The sequence below is a fragment of the Microcaecilia unicolor genome, chromosome 4 (assembly GCF_901765095.1).
Source record: "Microcaecilia unicolor chromosome 4, aMicUni1.1, whole genome shotgun sequence".
NCBI lineage: Eukaryota > Metazoa > Chordata > Amphibia > Gymnophiona > Siphonopidae > Microcaecilia > Microcaecilia unicolor.
In genome coordinates, this window is record NC_044034.1 from 190304317 (window position 1) to 190328072 (window position 23756).

General features: G+C 42.8%; 1 protein-coding gene across 1 annotated transcript in view; it reads right to left on the bottom strand.

The window, feature by feature from the left end:
• Nucleotides 1-23756, bottom strand: part of ABCC8 (ATP binding cassette subfamily C member 8) — an 803652-nt gene that overhangs the window by 138605 nt on the left and 641291 nt on the right. Inside the window, 2 exon segments of the mRNA XM_030201075.1 lie at nucleotides 3846-4093; nucleotides 14696-14798. Of these exon segments, the coding sequence (XP_030056935.1) occupies nucleotides 3846-4093; nucleotides 14696-14798 (351 nt within the window).

Here is a 23756-nt window from a genome sequence, read left to right on the forward strand (position 1 = left end):
CTGCTTTCCGTACCTGAACATCTAAAAATGCGATCGTTTGTAGACTGCATTGCATTGTAAATTTTAACGTTGGATGGCTGTCATTTAAATACGTCATGAATGCCTCTAATTCTAGTTGTGTCCCATTCCAAATACAGAACACATCATCGATGAATCTGACCCGAATTACCATTTTGGCAAAATGGGAATATATATATATATTTTTTCTTCTTCTTCTACTGAAGGCGCCATGGTGACTCCCATGGCTATGCCTGATTTCTGACAGAATAATCTCCCGTCGAACTGAAAAAAATTCTTTCTCATCGCCAAGGTGGCTAGGAATATAATGAACGCATTGGGACTTCTGTTCTTCTCTTCTGTTTCAAAACATCCACTAGAGTGTCTAGGGCTTCTGCTTGACTAACCACCAGCCGTCGTGGTGCCACTTGTCCAATCCTGTTAAGGAGATTTAAAAAGTCTGTGCTATCCTTAATAAATGATTTATTGGTCCTCCACTTTCGGAAGAAGAAATCTGTCTACATATAAGAAAGGGGTTCAAGTAGTGATCCCTACTCAAACACTATCAGGCACCCAGGGGGATTATCAGTCGTTTGTGTATCTTGGGGATGTATAGAAATCAGTATTTGAGGGTGTTTTTTAAATTCAGAAATGACAATTCTTTTTGTGTTAGAAAGCTTCTGGCATATCTTGACCAATGATCAGGAAGATTTCTCTCTGTAATTCCTCATAATCTGCTGGATTCTGTAGTTGTCTCCATATTTCCTTCATGTAAACTGTTCTTTCCTGAACGACTACTGACCCACCCTTATCGGTTCTTCTGATGATTATTCTATGGTTGTTACTCAACTCTGTAATTGCTCGTTTTTCTTCTTTTGAGCAGTTATAAAATCTGCATCGTTTCATCTGTTCCATCTGGGTGAGGTCTCTAGTTACCAGTTGCATTGTCCTACAACAAGTAAATTTTAACATCAAAGGAGGAGACAAGAAAACAGTGCTCCTCCAGCAAGAACAAAAATGGATCTTTAGATTAAAAACTACACACCCAAGAGGGTTAAATCTTAGAATTGAGTGGAATCATTTCTGCTAAGATACTTTCTACATAAGAATTTCAAAGAAAATGTTCCTTTGAATAGCCCAGTGTAGTCTGACTCATACTATGGTAGGATGGTTCCAATACAAGAAACAGGCTCCCGCATAGGCTATACGCCCAGGATCACCTATAGGCTAACACAAAAGGTAGGCATCTGACGTCATTATAAAGAGGGAGTGCCATTTTGATGGCTTACAATCGAATAGAAGAGCAAGAGTAAAAGCAGCAAGTGTGGTCATATTTGAATTTTACATAAAAAGCGTGGAGGTTGAGGAACCCTCAACAACTAACATAAAATTTCTTTGGCTTTAGACAGTCTTGTATCCACGGATCCTGAAGGACCCGAAACTCTGGCCACAGTTGGTCGTGGACAGCATACAACTGCATGACTGTTCAGATAAGTCAAACCATTTAAACAATGTACTTGACTCTGTATTAGAGCAGCTAGAATCGATGACATAACTAATTAAAATTAATACATTGGAGGTTTTTATGCCAATGATGCAGTGAGTAACTGACAGTATAACTGTGAATCTCGGAGTTGAGGCTTCTCCTTTTTCTGGCCCATATGGTAACTTAATGTTAGCTAATCAGCATTCACTTCTGGGTTAAGACCGGCCCACTTCCTGTACTACTTGGAAATCATTGCTCACTTCCAGTGTTTAGCCACTCCATAACACTAACATTTGGTATGAGCTGGGTGCCCATGTGTACCTTGACTCCAAATTTCACTCTGCCCCAGGATTGCCCTCCATCCCCCATGATAAATCTAGCAACTGAAGGGAACAGCAATTTTTAGCACCAGGAATTTGTTTAGGTAAATCTCTTTGAAACTTGATCTCTACATTGAAATTTGTCATTATGAAAAAGATAGAAAGTACACTAGTATGATCATGTGACACCTCACTTAAAAGCTGCCTATTTCTCAATGCATAACCTACAAAATATTGCTACTGGTTTTTAAAGTTCACAAATCTGGTGAACCTGGTTATCTTTCTTGTTTCCTAACACCTTATTCTCCATCTAGGACGCTTAGTTCATCTCAGCAAAATTGCTTAATTGTCCCCTCCTTTAGGGAAATAGTTTATAGAAACATAGAAAAATATAGACAGATAAACACCATCCTGCTTATAATCGAATGAGAAAAACGCCCAAGTTCCGACCTAAATCGGGAGATGGACGTTTATCTCACAAAAACGAATAAAGCGGTACAATCGAAAGCCGATTTTTGGACGTTTTCAACTGCAATCCGTCGCGGATGCGGACAAAGTTGATGGGGGCGTGTCAGAGGTGTGGCGAAGGCGGAACTGGGGCGTGGTTATCTGACGAACAGAGATGGGCGCATTTCACCGATAATGGGAAAAAAGTATGCGTTTTTAGCTAGAATTTAGGACACTTTTCCTGGACCCTGTTTTTTCACGAATAAGGCCCCAAAAAGTGCCCTAAATGACCAGATGACCACTGGAGGGAATCGGGGATGACCTCCCCTGACTCCCCCAGTGGTCACTAACCCCCTCCCACCACAAAAAATGAAGTTTCTCAACTTTTTATTTTCACCCTCAAATGTCATACCCAGCTCCCTGGCAGCAGTATGCAGGTCACTGGAGGAGTTGTTAGGGGGTGCAGTGGACTTCAGGCAGGTGGACCCAGGCCCATCCCCCCTACCTGTTACAATTGTGCTGCTTAATGCTTATTAGTCGTCCAACCCCCCCAAACCCACTGTACCCACATGTAGGTGCCCCCCTTCACCCCTTAGGGCTATAGTAATGGTGTAGACTTGTGGGCAGTGGGTTTTGAGGGGGATTTGGGGGGCTCAACACACAAGGGAAGGGTGCTATGCACCTGGGAGCTCTTTTACCTTTTTGTTTGTTTTTGTAAAAGTGCCCCCTAGGGTGCCCGGTTGGTGTCCTGGCATGTGAGGGGGACCAGTGCACTATGAATCCTGGCCCCTCCCACGAACAAATGCCTTGGATGTATTTGTTTTTGAGCTGGGCGCTTTCATTTTCCATTATCGCTGAAAAACAAAAACGCCCAGCTCACACATCGTTGAATAAAACATGGGCGTCTATTTTTTCCCAAAATACGGTTCGGTACGCCCTTTCACGGACCCGTTCTTGGAGATTAACGCCCATGGAGATAGGCGTTTTCGTTCAATTATGCCCCTCCATATGGACTATCCAGTCTGCCCATCCATGCCACCTACTCTCCCTATCATTCCATTACAGATCCTATGTTGTTGTCCCAATTTCTCTTGAATTCAGATACTGTTTCCCACTACTTCCACTGGAAGGCTGTTCCATGAATTCACCACCCTTTCCATGAAGAAGTATTTCCTCAGGTTACCTCTGAGTCTATCCCCTTTCACCTTCATCCTATGACCCCTCATCCAGAGCTTCCTTTCAATTTATAATTGGGGGGAATCTGTTGTGAGATATGTTTCTACTTATGATGTGGTTTTCAAGTACTAACATATTAAATCTGATATTCCAATTTGTTAAGCATCTGAACTCTGGCATCCACTGTATTGAAACAGATTTCATGCATATTCATTGTGGAAATCTTGAAAACCCAACTGGGTTGTGACCCTCGAGGACCATGGTTGGCCACCCTTAACAAAGCTGTCACAGGAAAACTTACTGAAGTGGAACACAAGTTTGTTTGAGATGATCCCTTCTGTGATTTATCATTTCCCATGAAAAATGATCAAAGGCAGCTGATGGTACAAAATTCCAACAGTGAGAGCTGAGACACCTACCTGGCTTAGGGAGCAGTTGACAGCTTGTGCTGCAGTCTGAACAGAGATGGCAGCTGAGGTCCATTTTGCTAGCCAGTAGTCAATTGCCACCATAACTGAGTGCTTTAAGAGCTGTGAAAGCACCAACAGAGGTAAAAGGAGAATCCCTGCTGAGCTGAGATACTTTCCACATGCTTGCCATGGCATCTTCGCTCTTTGATGTAGTACAGAGGAAAGGTTGTCCTCATCATCACTTTCAGATATTTCCTCTACAATTGGCCAAATTAAAGTGATTTTATCACTAAAATCTGAAAATACTAAATTACAACATTTTTAGGGGATGAAAAGTCAATATTGACAAAAGAGTATAGTAAAGTTATTCAGGACTATGACAGTAATCATATGCTATCATGTTATCAGCTGTATTTTGAATAATCTAATATATTATGCATGATTTCTCTCTCTCTCTCTCTCTCTTAATCCAAACTGAAATGTAAGCTATGCACCAATTCAATGATCTTACTCTAATGAAGCAATTTTCAAACTGTTGTACTTGGTAGAAAGATTGCAGATAGTTATTACTTGTGCACTTTGCAGGCACTTCCATTTTTAAAATAGTCATGGGCATAGCATTCAAGTGGACTTTTGCATTTGCTTTTTAAGCAGATAGAATGTTTATGGGAAAACAATATGGTTGCGAGGGCTGTTTTTCCCATGCGCCAGGGCCCTTTTTACTGCAGTGGGTAAAAAGCCCCCAGCACACATGGCCATGCAGTAAGAGAAATCTTATCACATAGCCATGCGACGGGGAGCCCTTACTGCCACCCCATTGAAGTGGCGATAAGGGCTCCCACGTTAACCTGGTGGTGTCACGTCTCCCACGAATCTTCAGTGAGCCTTGGGCCACGGCCGCGGGGCGGCAGTGACAGGAGAATCACCCAAACACAGACAAGGCAACATAGGCGTATCAGCAAATCCAGGACTGGAACTTCTAGGCAGAGACTGCAGCCAAGGCAACTCAAGCTGGAGCAGACAGGACAGGAACTCAGCCCAAACTTCACCTGTGTTTAGCCACCGTTCCTCAAGAGTTGAGCTCCAGAGTGCAGGTGGCCGACAGGATTTACCAGACAGGGCTGGAAGGCAGAACTGCAGGAAACAGCAGCCGGCTGGCGAACAGCAAGAAACTTCCAGAAACACACCGGGGTTCCAGGCATGCAGAAGGCAGCAAAATAAGTCAGAAAACAAGCCAGGTCAGGGCGGGCAGCAGACAGAAGAATAAACCGAGGGACAAGTAAGGTCAAAGCCAGAATCAGCAAATATCACAGCAGCAGTGCAACAAACTCTCACCAAAGGAAACTCCTCTGAGGACCTCTGTTGCAAGGCAACTAGGAACCTTCCCAGGTGGTTAATAAAGGCAGCCCACAAGGGAGTTCACCAGGTACGGGTACTGCTTAGTTCCAAAAAACTCCCCAAACAATCTGGTGGGCTGGAAGATCCGGACCGGACCAGCATATCTTCTGGAACATGGGAAGCGGTAAACCATCAATTTACTGCATTCCCCAGGTCTAACCACTGGGGACCGCAGTGACTGTGAGCCAGGAACCTGGGCACAACCGTGACAGATGGAAACTGGGTAATGTGCAGCAATGCCCGATTACTGCTGGGTTACTGCTGAGCAAGCCATTTCTGGGGCGTTGGGCTGGCAGCAGTCCTGAAAGAGTGAACAGTAAGCCCACATTGGGCTTACCGCTGTTTTCTAAAAGGGCCCGTCAATTTTAAACAGCCAGGATTTGCACATGTAAACTTGCAATATGTGCATAAGGCAAGGGGGTGTGTGGTTTGGTCAGGAATAGGGCAGGACAGAAAGTACATGTGTGTTCTCCATTTCAGAAGGGGGATGCATGTCTATGATCACCATGACCAACATTGAGATTTACAGCTATTTTGTAAAAGTTCTTATTTTGGGAAGTGTTCTATGGAAAGGAATTAAGGGAGGTCACTCTCAGTGTTCCCCCTCCCCTCCTAAAGGTCAATAGTGCCAAATGATTGTGGGCTCTGTATTTAATGGAAACACTTAGATATGTAGGTTTCCAAAATGGCTTGTCTACATGGGTAGGTTCTGAAAGACTAATTTACATATGTAAGTGCTAACACTTAGGCCAAGATGCACTAAAGTCGTCGTTAGAACCGTTCCGTACCGAATTCCATAGCGAATCGGAAGGGAACGGCTATGCATCAAGGAAAGGGAATGCAAATGAGCTACTCGTTGTAGCTCACTTGCATTCTCTATTCCTTCTTAAAACAGTCGGAGAATCGGCCGGTCAAGCATGCACAGAGCAGCAAAGCGTTATTATTATTAGCATTTGTATAGCGCTACCAGACGCACGCAGCGCTGAACACCTGATACAAAGAGACAGACCCTGCTCAAAAGAGCTTACAATCTAAATAATACATAATAATAAATAATAATCTAAATAATTATGCTGGCTGCTCTGCGCATGCCAAATACGCCTCCTTGTGCCGCCCGATGATGCCGCACTGCTCACCCCCCCCCCCGCAATAATAAAAACAAACGTGCAGTTGAGGCCGGCCATCGAAAAAAGCGGTCCATTTTCGCCGTCATTCACCTCCTCAATAATAAAAAAAATGTCTTTTTTGGCCGTGTTTCACTCAGCTGAGAGACCTGGAAGTCTCGGAGCCAATCACAGCGCTGTTTTTATTATTGTGGAGGTGAATGGCGGCGAAAATGGACGGCTTTTTTGATGGCCGGCTTCAACTGCACTTTTGTTTTTATTATTGTGGTGGGGGGGGGGGGGGCAGAATGACTTTTATAGCATTTTTTTATCAGTTTTCAATCCCGCGCAGCCCCAACGAGAGGTACAGACCTCTCGTTAGATTTTCCAGCGTTAAGGCAATCGGAAAAGCTTAGTACATCTCATTACAATAGGGTTTCTACACAATTTGCTCATCAGCATTCCATTTTCGTTAGCTGCAACCGCCGTCGTAAAATGGCTTTTAGTGCATGCCAGGGTTTACTACTTGCTCGTTAATGGCTCGTTACTGACTCATTATTAGCTCGTTAGGTTTAGTGCATCTGGCCCTTAGATATGTATGTTGCTTAATTAACCCTGTTGATGTTCTAAATGTTGACAATTTTAAAATGACTGGTCCCAACAAATATGACCGGTGTACACACCTGCATTCCTGCCTGTATTTTAGGTAAAACTCTATGGGGCACTTTTACTAAGCCGCATAGGCGCCTACATGCACCCAATGTGCGTCAATTTTGAGTTACTGCCTGGCTACTGCGTGGCCCTTGCAGTAATTTCAATTTTGACGCATGTCTGCTATGTGCGCAGGAAAATATTTTTATTTTCTGGCATGTGGGTGGTAATCGGGTGGTAATCAGCATTATACATGTGTATACCATTACCGCCCAGCTACCGCGCGAGACCTTAGCACTAGGTCAATGGCTGGCAGTAAGGTCTCAAACCTGTTCTTACATGGCCCCCTCTGACAACCTAGTATCAGTGAGGGCTGTAATGATGTGGGAATGATTTCTCTGATATATCTACTTACCATAAGAAATATACAATTTGGAAATATGGGGCAAATAGGGTTTCTACCTCCTTACACCCACCCAAGATACAATGGACCAGCCACTCCTAAATATGGGGTGACAGAAAAGACAGAGGCCATTCTCTTTCCAAGGAGTAAGTCTTTATTCCAATATAGATGATAAAGCAATCAGGCAATAAAGAAATCAGGTAATAAAGCAATTAGGCAAAGTAATCAGACAGGGCAATCAGACAAAGTAATCAGGCTAAGTAATTGGGCAAAGTAATTAGGTAAAGTAATTAGACAGAGTAATTAGGTAGCTAGATAAGGAATTAGGTAAAGTAATTAGGGAATTAGGGAATTAGGTAAGGTAATTATTAGTGTAGGTCGTGATCCTATGATTCGTTTTCGGATCAAGGTTACAAACCCACTTATGACCCCTGAACCCTGGTTATCCATACTACAAAAGCATCACTATGATCCCCAAATTCTTAATGTTAATTGTGTTCAGGATGAAGTTTTTACACTACACTACTTCTTCCCTTAAAATTTCTAACTGCTAAATGTGTACAAGACCTCGTCCTACACCTGAATTATTTTCCTTTCCTTTTAATTTCAAACAACATTATAATACTTGTTTGTGTATGCTATTGTCTTTTACTTCTGAACATCCTATTTCAACTTCATTTAGATATATTTACTCTTTGTATCCACCCTTGGCTTTCATTCCTTCTTTCCTCCTTCTTTTGGTGTGCGTTTCTATTTGACCTTTTCTATATGCTTGCGATGCTACACTACCCAAGCATATTTTCGCTTTCTAGGAAATGTTACCCATTGTTCTGATACTTTTAACCCTTCTGACTTCCCATTGCTTAATTTCTCTAGTCTCTCTATCCAACGTTCTGATGTATAGTGGTATTGCGGGACCAAGATTCTATATCCCATCTTGCCATTCCAATGGTCTGGTATATGTGCGCTTGTTCAATCAGTTATACCCAGTGTAATTGCCTATCCTCACCAGGTATCTCGTGTCGAAAGACACGTTCTTAACTCTCCTGATGACGCTATCTATCTAGACTTTATAGGAGTTACAAGAAGGGTACCTGATCAATTTAAATCCAGAAATCAGGTATGGGCAGGTCTAGAATCTACTTTGTTTTGGTGGGTCACTATTAATATAAATGATGATTGGATCAATTACATTTATTATAATCAACAAAGATTCGTTAACTTTACCAGAAATGCCATTCTAGGCTTGGCGGCCTGACTTAGTGCCACTAGTCGAGTAGCACGAGAAAATAGACTTGTTCTTGACCAAATTCTTGCCAAAGATGGTGGTGTATGTATTGTACTTCATGGTCACTGTTGTACTTTATCCCCAATAATACTGACCCTGATGGTTCTGTTATAAAGGCATTGCAGGGCCTTTCTGCTTTAGCCAACGGATTAGCTACCAATTCAGGTGTTGATACTAGCTGGACATCCTGGTGGAATACAGTATTTGGAAACTGGAAATCTTTTCTCATATCTTTTTTTTGGTTGTCATTTTAGTTTTTGCTTTAATTGTCTGTTGCATTATTCCCTGTGCTTGCAGGCTTGTTTTCAAACTTCTTGCTACTAAAATATACTTCCTTCATGAATTTTGTGTAAACCTACTGCTATTAACTTTCTTTATTTTATTACTGTTAGAACATTTATTGCCTGTAACGCAAGTATACCTCCTTAAGGAAGACATTTATTCTGCTCATACTGCTTTTAGTTGAAATATTATTCTTCTTTTATATATTTTCTTTTGCCTTTTTCTCCAATGAGCTTCCCTGATGTTATTTTTGCTGTTTCTTTCATGTATTCTCCCATGTCATTCATGCTACAACTTTCACACTTAATTTAGAGTTCATTTTTTATAAATGTTTCACTCAATTTTTAAATCATCTCTTTGTAAGATTGAATTCACCCTTTCCTCTCTGAGCACACCACCCGAACTCTCATCCACTCTCATTACCTCTCGCCTTGACTACTGCAACCTACTCCTCACTGGCCTCCCACTTAACCATCTATCTCCCCTTCAATCTGTTCAGAACTCTGCTGCACGTCTTATCTTCCGCCTAGACCAATATGCTCATATCACCCCTCTCCTCAAGTCACTTCACTGGCTTCCGATCAGGTACCGCATACAGTTCAAGCTTCTCCTACTAACCTACAAATGCACTCAATCTGCAGCCCCTCACTACCTCTTTACCCTCATCTCCCCTTACGCTCCTACCCGTAACCTCCGCTCACAGGACAAATCCCTCCTCTCAGTACCCTTCTCTACCACCGCCACCTCCAGACTCCACCCTTTCTGCCTCGCCTCACCCTATGCTTGGAATAAACTCCCTGAGCCCATACGCCAAGCCCCTGCCTACCCATCTTCAAATCCTTGCTCAAAGCCCACCTCTTCAATGTCGCTTTCGGCACCTAACCATTGTACCTCTATCCAGGAAATCTAGACTGCCTCAATCTTGATTGACTGCACTTTATGTCCTTTAGATTGTAAGCTCTTTTGAGCAGGGACTGTCCTTCTTTGTTAATTGTACAGCACTGCGCAACCCTGGTAGCGCTTTAGAAATGTTAAATAGTAGTAGTAGTAGTAAGTTTATCTTCAGCATTTTTATTGGTTTGTTCGCTTATTGGTTACATGAGTTTATCCTTCTAGAGCTTATTTCAGCTCCCCAGGAATAGATAGGTTTAGTTTGGGTTCCTTCCTTTTCAAACTGTTGTACCCTTCATCGATGGACATCGATTGAATACCCGGCTGATTATTATCTGTACAGGTGATGATTTCTCAATCATCAAGAGGGGAATGAATTGATTTGCACTTTCATGACCACTGACAGGCATGACCCATGACCTACAAAGCTAAAGGCTTAAATCTTAAAACTGCCTGAAAGCCTAATTTTTTCTGTGTTCTCTGTATTATTGCTGAGAGCTGTAAATACAAGTTCAAACTGTACCAGCAAAGAGTGCTCTTCCCCCTCCGTTGACAGAAATGGTGCCGCTGATTCTATGCTGACAAGGCCACTCAAGAATATGTTTACAGTTTGGGAGGGAAGAAGTGTTGAGGAATTTGATAACGCTATGATAAGACTCAGGTCCTAGGCAAATTCCTGTACAAGATGGCGACTGAAAGTCTTCAGTAAAAGAGCCTTAGACTTATTTTATGATGCTGTGTTTTGTAAAAATACAGATATCGTGTTCTGTGTTCCAGAACATTTAGATAGTGTGTTCTACTTTATGTAAACAATAAAGTAAGACTGAAATCAGCTGAGTAACCCAGAAAGTAGCTGACATTGCAAGTTGTAGATTGGATGGGAGGGGGATTGATGCTCAATCCACTGTATATAAGGCACTGCTGTGCTGTATTAGACAGAGGAAGAGATCATCCACAGTGAGTGCGTCTTTACCACAGTGATATCTCTTCCTCTCATAACAAATGTTGCTATTTGTTATGACCTAATTACCTTACCTAATTCCCTACCTAATTAGCTTACTTAATTCCCTAATTCCCTACCTAATTCCCTAATTAATTTACCTAATTCCTTATCTAACTACCTAATTACTGTCTAATTACTCTGCCCGATTACTTAGCCTGATTACTTAGTCTGATTGCCCTGTCTGATTACTTTGCCTAATTGCTTTATTGCCTGATTGCTTTATCATCTATACTGGAATAAAGACTTACTCCTTGGAAAGAGAATGGCCTCTGTCTTTTCTGTCACCCCATATTTCGGAGGTGTGTATAAAAATGCTACAGCTATGAGCCTTGGTCCCCTGCCTAGACTTTGGTTCAGGCTCTGAAATGAGGGAAAAACTTACAGGCCTGTGTGACTCTTGCTTGAACTCCCAGTGTTGGAGAACAACAGGAAACACAAGGGTGGGGGTCCAAAGGACAGAGTGACATTGTGGTCAGCAACGTTGTGAGAAAGGAAAGGTATAGCTAGATGTAGGGTCTTGCTTAAGATTTGTGGTCAAGCAAGCTAAAGATGAGAACATGCTCACGAGATGAAGCTACTCATTAGCATAAGCCAATCAGTGGTATATCTACTGTCATATTATCCATATCCTGAGGGCACCTATAAAAATCAGAGTATTTCCTGGTTTAAGTTAGAGAGAAGGGTTGGCACTCTCTCTCTCCAAGGGAAACTAATGTGACCAGCAGAATTGACAAATTACCTAATTGCTTTCCCTTGTAAAACCTTTAATTGGTAAAGGAAATTATAAACGACTAAGATTCAGATAGTACCTGTTTGCAGCTGGATTATTATATTCCTATAACTAATTGATTGTACATGCCTGTTGTCAATCACTGATTTGACTTGTATCTTGGCAAATAAACTCCTCATCCCAAATGATGTTCTGTGGGCTTCACTTAATGATCAAAGGCTGTAAGTATAAGTGCTTCTGCTCTATCAGGCTCTCTTTTGCTGCATTGTATAACCTGTAGCCTAAATCCAGTTTGTCATAAGGCTGGTATCTTTTCCTTGCCAGTGTGGGTCCCTTAGACCTGATGTTTCTCTCAGTGGCAATTCCTTTTAGAACTTCACAACCTCTTGATTACCCCCGTACTAGTGAAATATTCCATTTAGAGATGGAGTTAGATTTGAGGTCAATTCTTGGAGGCTCTCTCTGCCACTGGACAGCTGAACACCAGTACCAGACAGAACCTAGGGGTCTCTGAACCCTGAAACAAAACAGGTGGCTGGTCCATTGTATCTTGGGTGGGTGTAAGGAGGTAGAAACCCTATTTGCCCCATATTTCCAAATTGTATATTTCCTATGGTAAGTAAATATATCAGAGAAATAATTCCCACATACTTACTGCCCTCACTGATACTAGGTTGTCAGAGGGGGCCATGTAAGAACAGACTCCGCTAAAAAACAAACCCAAAATAGACACGCGGCAATTTTCATTTTGCCACACGTCCATTTTTGGCAAAAATTTAAAAAAAGGCATTTTTTACAGGTGTGCTGAAAAATGATTTTACGGGCACTCAAAACACGCGTCTACACTACCGCAGGCCATTTTTCAGCACGCCTTTGTAAAAGGGCTCTTAAGTTAGCAGATTATTTTCTAAAATACAACCTGAAATTGACATGTCACGATCTGGACATCTCAATTCCGATTTTTATGTTCTATCTAAAATGGGATTTGAAAATATAATCTACGTTTGTTATGTTTTTTCCTGCCAGATAAAAGTCTGAATTGGACCTTCAGCATTTTTGCCAGTGAGGCCTGGAAGGCCACTCCAAAGGAGATCTGCAGGGCAGCGACATTGTCGTCACTGCATTCCTTTGTCAAGCATTACAGGTTAGATGTGCTTTCTGGGGTTCGTTCAGATTCTGCAGAGCTATCTTTAGGGGAGCACTGTCTTTCCCCGCCTCATAGTTCTGTTTGGGTACATCCCACATGCTCAGAATGCTGCAGCCTAGATAACAAGGAAGGTGAAATTGTCTTACCTGATAATTTACTTTCCTTTAGTCAGCTGCACCATTCTGAAGCCTACCCTTGCAAGACTAAAGCCCTGGGCTCTCAGGGTGCTCTGCTCTTTCCTTTTCAGACGTTCAAAAAAAAAAAAAAGAGAAGTTCCAAGAGGTGATCCTCAGAGATGCAGGGTCACGAGCGCCACTCTGTGGTATTATGGTCACTGGATGCTGTGGTGCAAGTGCCACTCTGTGGTGGTTTGCTTGCATTTATTGCAGCTGCAGTGATTGATGGGGGATGGGTGTGTGTTATAAAGGGAATTTCTGCATCTTTGGTAGATGTACACTAGAACTTTCCCAGACCTCAGCGGGAGGTGGGCCAGAGCCCGAGTTAGGGGGCACAGTTTAGCCCGCCTCCCCCAGCTACCAACCCCCCTCCCGCCGCCGCCAACCCCCCCGCAGCCGCCATTGCCACCGCTGCTCCTCCCCCGTCGCCAGGTACCTTTGCTGGTGGGGGTCCCCAACCCCCGCCAGCCAAAGTCTTCTTCATCTCCGGTCGACTCCAGCGCCTTCGCTGATGTTCTGTTTCTGACTCCCGACGTCCTGTGTGCACGTCCCGTATGTAGCCCTGTGCAGGACGTGCACGCAGGACATCAGGAGTCAGAAACAGATCATCAGCGAAGGCGCCAGAGTCGACCGGAGATGAAGAAGACTTCGGCTGGCGGGGGTTGGGGACCCCCACCAGCAAAAGGTACCTGGCAGCGGCGGCAGGGGGGTCTGCGGCGGGGGGTCCAAAGTAGAGGGGGCCAGGGCTTAATCTGTGGGGGCCCATGCCCCCACCTAGCTACGCCCCTGGTACCAGAAGGTTATGCCAGTGAGTTAACTGGTAAAACCTAGCCTTTTCTCTACCTTCATTTACTGGTAGGAGGGGATAACACCCACATGTTCAGAATGATGCAGGTGACTATAGAAAAGGAAATGATCAGGTAAGACAAAATTTCAACTTTTACTCATTTGAGATCTTGCCAGGTACTTGTGACTAGGATTGGCCACTGTTGGAAACAGGATTTTGGGCTTGATGGACTGTCAGTCTGTCCCAATATAGCAATGCTTATATTCTTGTATGAAAGATAAATCAATTAGGAGCCCTTTTACTAAGCTGCTTGTCTATGTGTACCTAATGTGCGCCAAAATGGAGTTACCGCCTGGCTCTTACGGTAATTTCATTTTTGGCGTGTGTCTAATACGTGCATCCAAAAAATAATTTTTATTTTCGTACGCGTGTATCGGACGCGCAACAAATTGCATTTGATGTGCGTAGGTCATTAACATCTGGTTACTTGGTGAGCCTTTATTGATAGGTCAATGGCTGGCGGTAAGATTGCAGACCTAAAATGGATGCGTGGCAATTTTGATTTTGCTGCACATCCATTTTTGGCAAAAATAAAAAAGGCCTTTTTTACAGGTGCACTGAAAAATGGATTGGCGCGCACCCCAAACCCGCGCCTACACTACCACAAGCCATTTTTCAGCGCATCCCCTTAGTTTTTTGGAGGGAAACAGCAGCATCTAATTGAATGACTAGTTCATATAAGCACATCCTCATCAGGATGCTTCTACGGCCATGAAAGTGTTTTCAAATTAGACCAAAAAAGCTGAATGAATTGCAGCTCATATTAAAAAAAACTTAGTGTATCCATCAGCTATATCAATACACAAAGATTCACTTATATCATTACTGGATATTGAATTTCTTTTGAAAACCAGAGAACTAAATAACCTGATCCACTGCACAGCAGAGATATAAAACACTGCAACAATCTCAAAGTCAAATTTGTCAAGAAGGGCTTTACCGTCTTCATCCTCTTCATCATCTGTTAGCAGAGTTTCCCGCGAGTACATGGTTCTTCTGTGGTTCTTCCTTTCTAAAACTGCTGTTCTTTCAATGACAGTCTGCTAAAGGCAAACAAATTATTTCTCTTTTTTATCCACACTCACAGAACTATGGGGTGATTACTGGAATGGGATTCAGGCAGATAAGGCGAGTGTTAGACATGCAGGGGCCCAGCGCAGAAACTGGGAAAGGGACCCCAAAGCCTGCCTGCAAGCTATGCCTCCTTCAGCTTGAGGCAGGTTAGGACTCCCTGTGGCATGGGGGCCCAGGGCAATTGCCTTGTTTGCCACCTCCTAATGTCGCCCCTGAAGGCAGATTTTCTCAGTAACTCAAAGACACCAATAAGACACTAAACTATTAACATAACATAGTAAGTGACGGCAGATAAAGACCTGAATGGTCCATCTAGTCTGCCCAAGCATAAAGACACAATTTACTCCCCCCCCCCCTTTCAGCAGTTCTCTCTCCCAAAGCCTCAAAACGTTCTTCCCTTGAAGAGGTTGACAGGCTAACAATCCATAGCAGTGCAGAGAAGTGCATGGAGACCACAGGAAGAAGGAGGGACCTGGCCACCTGAGTTTGACACCCCCCCCCCCCAAGGCTTAGGGAGACCCCTGCGGGTCTCAGCCTCCAGACACTGCAAGAGACACAGAATAAAGTTACTCCCTACGCTGAACAAAATAACATTTATATGTTTAATTTAAAAACAGCAGAAAAAAAGAGAAGACAGACTGAAGGGCTCACCACTCTGTCGCTCTGTTGGCGACTGAGAATACAGAGTCTAGTTCTAGTTAGTCAGGGCTCTTATTGGCTGTCTCTAGAGTCTGAGTTTTCAGTCTCCACCTGCTGGAAGGCCTGCACAACCCATCAGTCACATTCTGGGCTGGTCCAGAGGGACGCTAAGGAAGGATCCCAGATTTAAATTTTAACTATAAAGGATAGGCCATCTTGAGAATCTCCTATTAATTGATTGATCACTAATATGCACCTGTGGAGGATTTCAAATAGGCAGTCTGTAAGATAGTTATGATTTCTCAACACACTTGGACGTTGTTTAAATCTCTTTGGCCTGTTTACAACAGTTGGAATTAAAAAGAAAGAAGTGAGGTCTGTGCTTTAAGGGTCTAGGGCCAGATTCTATATTTGGAGCCTAAAAAATTGGTGCCGATGGAAAATGTTCCTACATGTATTCTATAAACTGCACCTAAAGTTTAGGTGTGGTTTATAGAATACACATAGCGCCATCTATGCGACTAAAATTTAGGTGCAACCATTCACACCAATGAAAAGCTGGTGTAAATGCCCATGCCTAACTAGGTGCAGAACGAGTTATTCTATAATTGTACATAAATTGTAGGAATGCCCACGACCTGCCCATGCACCTCCCATGGCCACGTCCACTTCTAAGATCCATGCGGTAGAATTTATGCAGACTACTTTATAGAATACACTAAGCAAATAGTTTCTGGAAATTTTAATTAGTGCTGATAATTGCTTGTTAACATGCAATTATTGGCACTGATTGGCTTGTTAACCAATTGAGTTGCACACGCAAATCAGAATATGCCCAGATTTATGCATGCAACTCTAGCTGCACTATATAGAATTTGCAGGGTAGAGTGTAAAACATGGTGGCTGTAAGCAGTGGTGCATGGTGGGGATGGAATAAAGCAATTGTGCTGTGATTTTCAGTGTCATTGATGTATTTCCTTAGCATACCTTACCAAGAAAATCAATTACTCTGACTGCAGAGCATGGACTTGGCTGGATTATTCACTAGAATTTTCTGTTATGTGAGAAGTAGGTGTATTTCAGGATTGCTAGAGAAACCTCAGATGAAATGGAAGTAATCTTTATCTCCATTCTCAGGGAAGAAGACAATGATGGAGTGACAGCAGACAAAGCCCATTTCCTTTCCTATGGTAATACTAAATCATCTGCTTAAACTCTGACTTTATGTCTGAACTCTGTGCCTATCCTATTCCATTTTGTTTCAGATTCTCATAGTTTTCACTGTAAGGCATTTCCATTTTGGTAAAGAAACAGTTTCTAATGTTATTCCCAAATCTCTCTTCTTTCAGCTTTATACAATGTATTACTTGAAAGGCAGTGTATCAAGTCAGATAAACTAAACATTTGTTCTAGAATATTCTTTATATTGAAAAAATATTTGATATTTGTACATTGTTTACACAAATGAGGTATCTGATTGCCTCTATTACATACTCCTTTTCCTAAGATATTATAGGCTTATAGGATATGGCTGACAAGAAAAGAATCACAAAAAGCAAAAAAAAGTACACAGTCAATAAGCAAACAACAAAAAAAGCAGTACCATGAACCAGTAGGTACAAATAGCCTGCACTGTGTGGGAAAGTGCGGGATACAAATGTAATACTACTACTACTACTAATAATAATAATAATAAACTATTGTTAATTGTCCATCCAAAAGATCACAAACCCAACATATTTAGGTGCCACACCTGCTTCAGCGAATGATCTTTTTACAAAGTTGATGCCAGGTCTGGACACACACATGGATCTAATATTGGCCAGAGAGCCTAAGGAAAGGAAATGGGGAAGAATGGGAAAATAGAAATGACAAAGAACTAATTAACTGAAAAAAAACCAAACATAAAAGGGGAAAGAATAATAAATCTTACCAACAAAGGTTGGAGAACTTGAAAATTTGCAACCAAAGCATAATTCTAACATAACTCATCCATAAAACTAAAAAATTAAAGGTAGAGAATCTATTAAGTTACTCTTAAACAATCAAGAATAACTACCTAAAAACCTCTGAAAGCACAAAATAAACCATTCACAGGCAAAAATCAACCTGCTCTAAGAAAACCTAGCACAGAGTACAATAATCAATAAAATAGAATGCACTGTGTAGATGCCCATAATATTCCTATGGGCACCTATACGGTTAACATGCACTAATTTTTACAAGCTAAAAATGCTAGATCACCTTAGTAAAAATGGCCCTAAAACTAAAATCTCATCTAAAAAGAAACAAATGGCTAAAAAATAAACAGCCAACCAGTAAAACTGTAAGTAGAAGCTTAAAAGAGAAAGATTTTACCTTTTTTGATGCAAAACAGCAAGCAGCCCAAAATGCAGAGAGATCCCACCACCATCCCTCCGCAAGAAGCCCTGCTACTTTTAAAATGCTGAAATTTCCCCAGTGAGAATGATTGACAGGCAAATCGAGACATGCATTACAAATAAACAAAAAGACAAAAACCAATTTAAAAAATAGGCCCTATTTTTTAAATTGGTTTTTGTGTTTTTGTTTATTTTCTCATTCGGGCACACATAAAAATTAATTAAAAAAAATTAGGGGGGGGTGTGTCAAGATGGCGCCGTGAGCGGTAACGTTTGAGGTGTTCTCCGCTCTACAGTTGCTAAAACTTGTTTTTTCCAGTTGCCTCATTACAATATGTACATAAGTACATAAGTAGTGCCATACTGGGAAAGACCAAAGGTCCATCTAGCCCAGCATCCTGTCACCGACAGTGGCCAATCCAGGTCAAGGGCACCTGGCACGCTCCCCAAACGTAAAAACATTCCAGACAAGTTATACCTAAAAATGCGGAATTTTTCCAAGTCCATTTAATAGCGGTCTATGGACTTGTCCTTTAGGAATCTATCTAACCCCTTTTTAAACTCCGTCAAGCTAACCGCCCGTACCACGTTCTCCGGCAACGAATTCCAGAGTCTAATTACACGTTGGGTGAAGAAAAATTTTCTCCGATTCGTTTTAAATTTACCACACTGTAGCTTCAACTCATGCCCTCTAGTCCTAGTATTTTTGGATAGCGTGAACAGTCGCTTCACATCCACCCGATCCATTCCACTCATTATTTTATACACTTCTATCATATCTCCCCTCAGCCGTCTCTTCTCCAAGCTGAAAAGCCCTAGCCTTCTCAGCCTCTCTTCGTAGGAAAGTCGTCCCATCCCCACTATCATTTTCGTCGCCCTTCGCTGTACCTTTTCCAATTCTACTATATCTTTTTTGAGATACGGCGACCAGTACTGAACACAATACTCCAGGTGCGGTCGCACCATGGAGCGATACAACGGCATTATAACATCCGCACACCTGGACTCCATACCCTTCCTAATAACACCCAACATTCTATTCGCTTTCCTAGCCGCAGCAGCACACTGAGCAGAAGGTTTCAGCGTATCATCGACGACACCCAGATCCCTTTCTTGATCCGTAACTCCTAACGCGGAACCTTGCAAGACGTAGCTATAATTCGGGTTCCTCTTACCCACATGCATCACTTTGCACTTGTCAACATTGAACTTCATCTGCCACTTGCACGCCCATTCTCCCAGTCTCGCAAGGTCCTCCTGTAATCGTTCACATTCCTCCTGCGACTTGACGACCCTGAATAATTTTGTGTCATCGGCGAATTTAATTACCTCACTAGTTATTCCCATCTCTAGGTCATTTATAAATACATTAAAAAGCAACGGACCCAGCACAGACCCCTGCGGGACCCCACTAACTACCCTCCTCCACTGAGAATACTGGCCACGCAATCCTACTCTCTGCTTCCTATCTTTCAACCAGTTCTTAATCCATAATAATACCCTACCTCCGATTCCATGACTCTGCAATTTCTTCAGGAGTCTTTCGTGCGGCACTTTGTCAAACGCCTTCTGAAAATCCAGATATACAATATCAACCGGCTCCCCATTGTCCACATGTTTGCTTACCCCCTCAAAAAAATGCATTAGATTGGTGAGGCAAGACTTCCCTTCACTAAATCCGTGCTGACTTTGTCTCATCAGTCCATGTTTTTGTATATGCTCTGCAATTTTATTCTTAATAATAGCCTCCACCATCTTGCCCGGCACCGACGTCAGACTCACCGGTCTATAATTTCCCGGATCTCCTCTGGAACCCTTCTTAAAAATCGGAGTAACATTGGCTACCCTCCAGTCTTCCGGTACTACACTCGATTTTAGGGACAGATTGCATATTTCTAACAGTAGCTCCGCAAGTTCATTTTTTAGTTCTATTAATACTCTGGGATGAATACCATCAGGTCCCGGTGATTTACTACTCTTCAGCTTGCTGAACTGACCCATTACATCCTCCAAGGTTACAGAGAATTTGTTTAGTTTCTCCGACTCCCCCGCTTCAAATATTCTTTCCGGCACCGGTGTCCCCCCCAAATCCTCCTCGGTGAAGACCGAAGCAAAGAATTCATTTAATTTCTCCGCTACGGCTTTGTCCTCCTTGATCGCCCCTTTAACACCATTTTCGTCCAGCGGCCCAACCGACTCTTTGGCTGGTTTCCTGCTTTTAATGTATCTAAAAAAATTTTTACTATGTATTTTTGCTTCCAACGCTAATTTCTTCTCAAAGTCCTTTTTTGCTCTCCTTATCTCCGCTTTGCATTTGGCTTGGCATTCCTTATGATCTATCCTGTTACTTTCAGTTGGTTTTCTTCTCCACTTTCTGAAGGATTGTTTTTTGGCTCTAATGATTTCCTTTATCTTACTGTTTAGCCACGCCGGCTGACGTTTAGTCTTTTTTCCCTTTTTTCTAATACAAAACGAAAGGGAACGATTCGGAAGAATCCCCTACCTTCTGGAACGTCCACGCCAGTAACTGTGGGCCTGGAGCGCTTCTTCCCCGCTCTTTCCCGACGTGGTGATGTGGAGTCCATAGCGGGAGAAACCGGTGAAGCGGTTTCCCCGCTGGAAATTGAAACATCTCTCTCCCCGCCAAGCTCTATGATGCCTCCTTGCCCTGCAGCTGCTGCGATTCGAACGGGGCTCCCTGTGGAACCCAGAAGGGGCGATCCCGAAGAGCCCAGAGGGGAGCTCGAATCTGGAGAAAACATTGCAGTTGCCGGAGAGATGGAGGTGAGCCTGGGGAAGATTTGGCTAAAGCTGGTAGAAATGGACAAAATATTGAAACAATCTTCTGAAGAGGTAAAGATATTGAATGTTAACATACAGGAGGTGAAGAACTCCCATGAGTTGGTGAAACAAGATCTGTCTTTGAAAATTGAGGCCTTGCAGGGAGAATCAAAACAAACTGAAGAATTTAAAATTGCTGTGATAAAGGATAATATGGATTTAAGAAGGAAGATAGAGCAAGTGGAGAACTATAATAGGAGATTAAATCTTCGAATACTGAATTTTCCTAGATTGATGGGAGTGTCCCCGAATGACATGTTTTGCAGGTTTTTAAAAGAAAATTTGAAATTTCCCCAAGAAGTGTTTCCGCCGTTAAATAAAATTTATTATATACCATCTACAATGAAAAAAATAGACTCAGAGAAGTCAATAGACCTGCAAAACGTTACAGATATTTTGGAACAATCAATTGAAGATGTAACAGAAAGAGGGACACTAATTGTTTCATTTGTATTTCAGCAGGACTTAAATGCAATAATGCGTTTATATTTTAAATCTACTGACCGTTTGTTTGCTGGTCAAAAAATTTGGCTTTACCCGGACGTGACAAAGTCTACTCAAGAAAGACGAAAAATATTTCTTTCTATGAGACCAAAAGTTTTGGAATTGGGGGCTTCATTCCTCCTGGCTTACCCTTGTAAATGTATTATTAGACTAAATCAGACAAAATATGTCTATTATTTGCCTAACCAACTTCAGACCTTCCTAGACAGCAAGAAATCTGTAGAGTAATAAAGAAGCAAGGAATGACGGAACCATAATTAAAATTATAATGATTTATGTATATATTATGTATAACTTCACTATATTCCTACCCCCCCTTTTCTTCCATATTGAGGTCTAAGGAAGTCATGTTATATAAAGAGAATATTTCCTTGATTTCCTGATTTAAAAGCTTATTGTTTAATGGCTGTATTATACTTTGCAGTATTGATAATATCTGTATAAGTATTAAAACTTAATAAAAAATTATATACAAAAAAATTAAAAGGGGCCCTTTTTAAAATGGGTTTTTGAAATTTTGTTTGTTTACCTTCTCTTATTTTTACCCAGTAGCTACAGGGATATAGAACCTATTTGAATTTTTTATTGACTATTGGTTCTTTTTTCCAGGTTTTTTGCCTGCAAGTGATGTATTTTTTTTTTAACATATGGAGGTGTTTTACGTGGAGGGGCATAATCGAATGGGGACAACCATCTCTAAAGGTGTCCATCTCTAAGGATGTCCCAGCGAAGAGACGGGGAAACCCGTATTATCGAAAAAAGATGGGTGGCCATCTTTCGTTTCGATAATATGGTCGGGGATGCCCAGATCTCAACATTTAGGTCGACCTTAGAGATGGTCGACCTAAATGTTGAGATGGTTCGACCTTAGAGATGGTCGTCCCCGGTTTTCGGCGATAATGGAAACTGAGGACGTCCATCTCAAAAATGACCAAATCCAAGCCCTTTGGTCGTGGTAGGAGCCAGAATTCGTAGTGCACTGGTCCCCCTGACATGCCAGGACATCAACTGGGCACCCTAGGGGGCACTGCAGTGGACTTCACAAATTGCTCCCAGGTGCATAGCTCCCTTACCTTGGTTGCTGAGCCCCCCAACCCCCCCCAACCCCACTCCCCACAACTGTACACCACTACCATAGCCCTAAGGGGTGAAGGGGGGCACCTATATGTGGGTACAGTGGGTTTCTGGTGGGTTTTGGAGGGCTCACATTTACCACCACAAGTGCAACAGGTAGGGGGGGGGGATGGGCCTGGGTCCGCCTGGCTGAAGTGCACTGCACCCACTAAAACTGCTCCAGGGACCTGCATACTGCTGTCATGGAGCTGGGTATGACATTTCAGGCTGACAAAAAAAAATGTTTTTTTTTTTTTTTAGGGTGGGAAGGGGTTGGTGACCACTGGAGGAGTTAGGGGAGGTCATCCCTGATTCCCTCCAGTGGTCATCTGGTCAGTTTGGGCACCTTTTTGAGGCTTAGTCGTGAAAAAAAAATGGATCAAGTAAAGTCGGCCAAGTGCTCATCAGGGACGCCCTTCTTTTTCTCCATTATTGGCCGAGGACACCCATTTGTTAAGCACGCCCCAGTCCCGCCTACGCTATGCCTCCGACATGCCAATGGGAACTTTGGTCGTCCCCGCGAAGGAAAGCAGTTGAGGGTGCCCAAAATCAGCTTTCGATTATGCCGATTTCGGCGACCCTGAGAGAAGGACGCCCATCTCCTGATTTGTGTCGGAAGATGGGCACCCTTCTCTTTCGAAAATAAGCCTGTTAGTGGGAGGAAGTGACGTCACTACAGGCTATGGCTGCCTAGTTTGTGTTCTCCTCCTCTTGACTCCTGGAAAGAGGTGATATCCCTACCTGCAGACGGTGATAAGGGCTAAAATCCTAGCAAGCACGCAGTGGTGGTGTCTAGCGTTTATATTTGGAAATCTTGAGCGACATCTTCATGGCGGGGTGGAAAGAGGTGACTCGAAGCTGTGGGCACTCGGCCGGCAAGGCCGTTACGCGCCACGAGGCTGCAGCTACTGCATTGATGTCAGACTCGGACTCTGCGCTTTCTATGGATGAGGTGCGACGTTCCCCCGCGAAAAAGGGAATATCTGCTGAAATGCGCAAGATGTTGAATGGAATCCAAGCAGCTATTAAGTCTTCTAAGGAAGAGATTTTAGAAACCATCACGACGCTGAGTACGGACTTACACAAGTTAGGCGGGAGAGTTGAGGACATTGAACTCAAAATGGATGAGCACTCTGAGTTGTTGGAGACTCAGGGGAAAAGCGTGCAGACCTTGGAAACAAAATATGCGGATTTCCTACTTAAACTTGATGACCTGGAAAACCGAGGGAGAAGAAACAACTTGCGCTTTCGAGGTGTGCCTGAGGGGGCGCCACTGAGGACGTGAGAGTGATTGTGGGATCCCTTTGCGCCTCATTACTGGATTTGGCACCAGGAGAAGTGCCCTTGGAGTTGGTCAGAGTGCATCGTGCTTTGGCTCAGTGAAAAGATGGCAAGTCACGGGACATAATTGCCTGTTTTCACAAATTCACAGATAAGGAACTTGTCCTT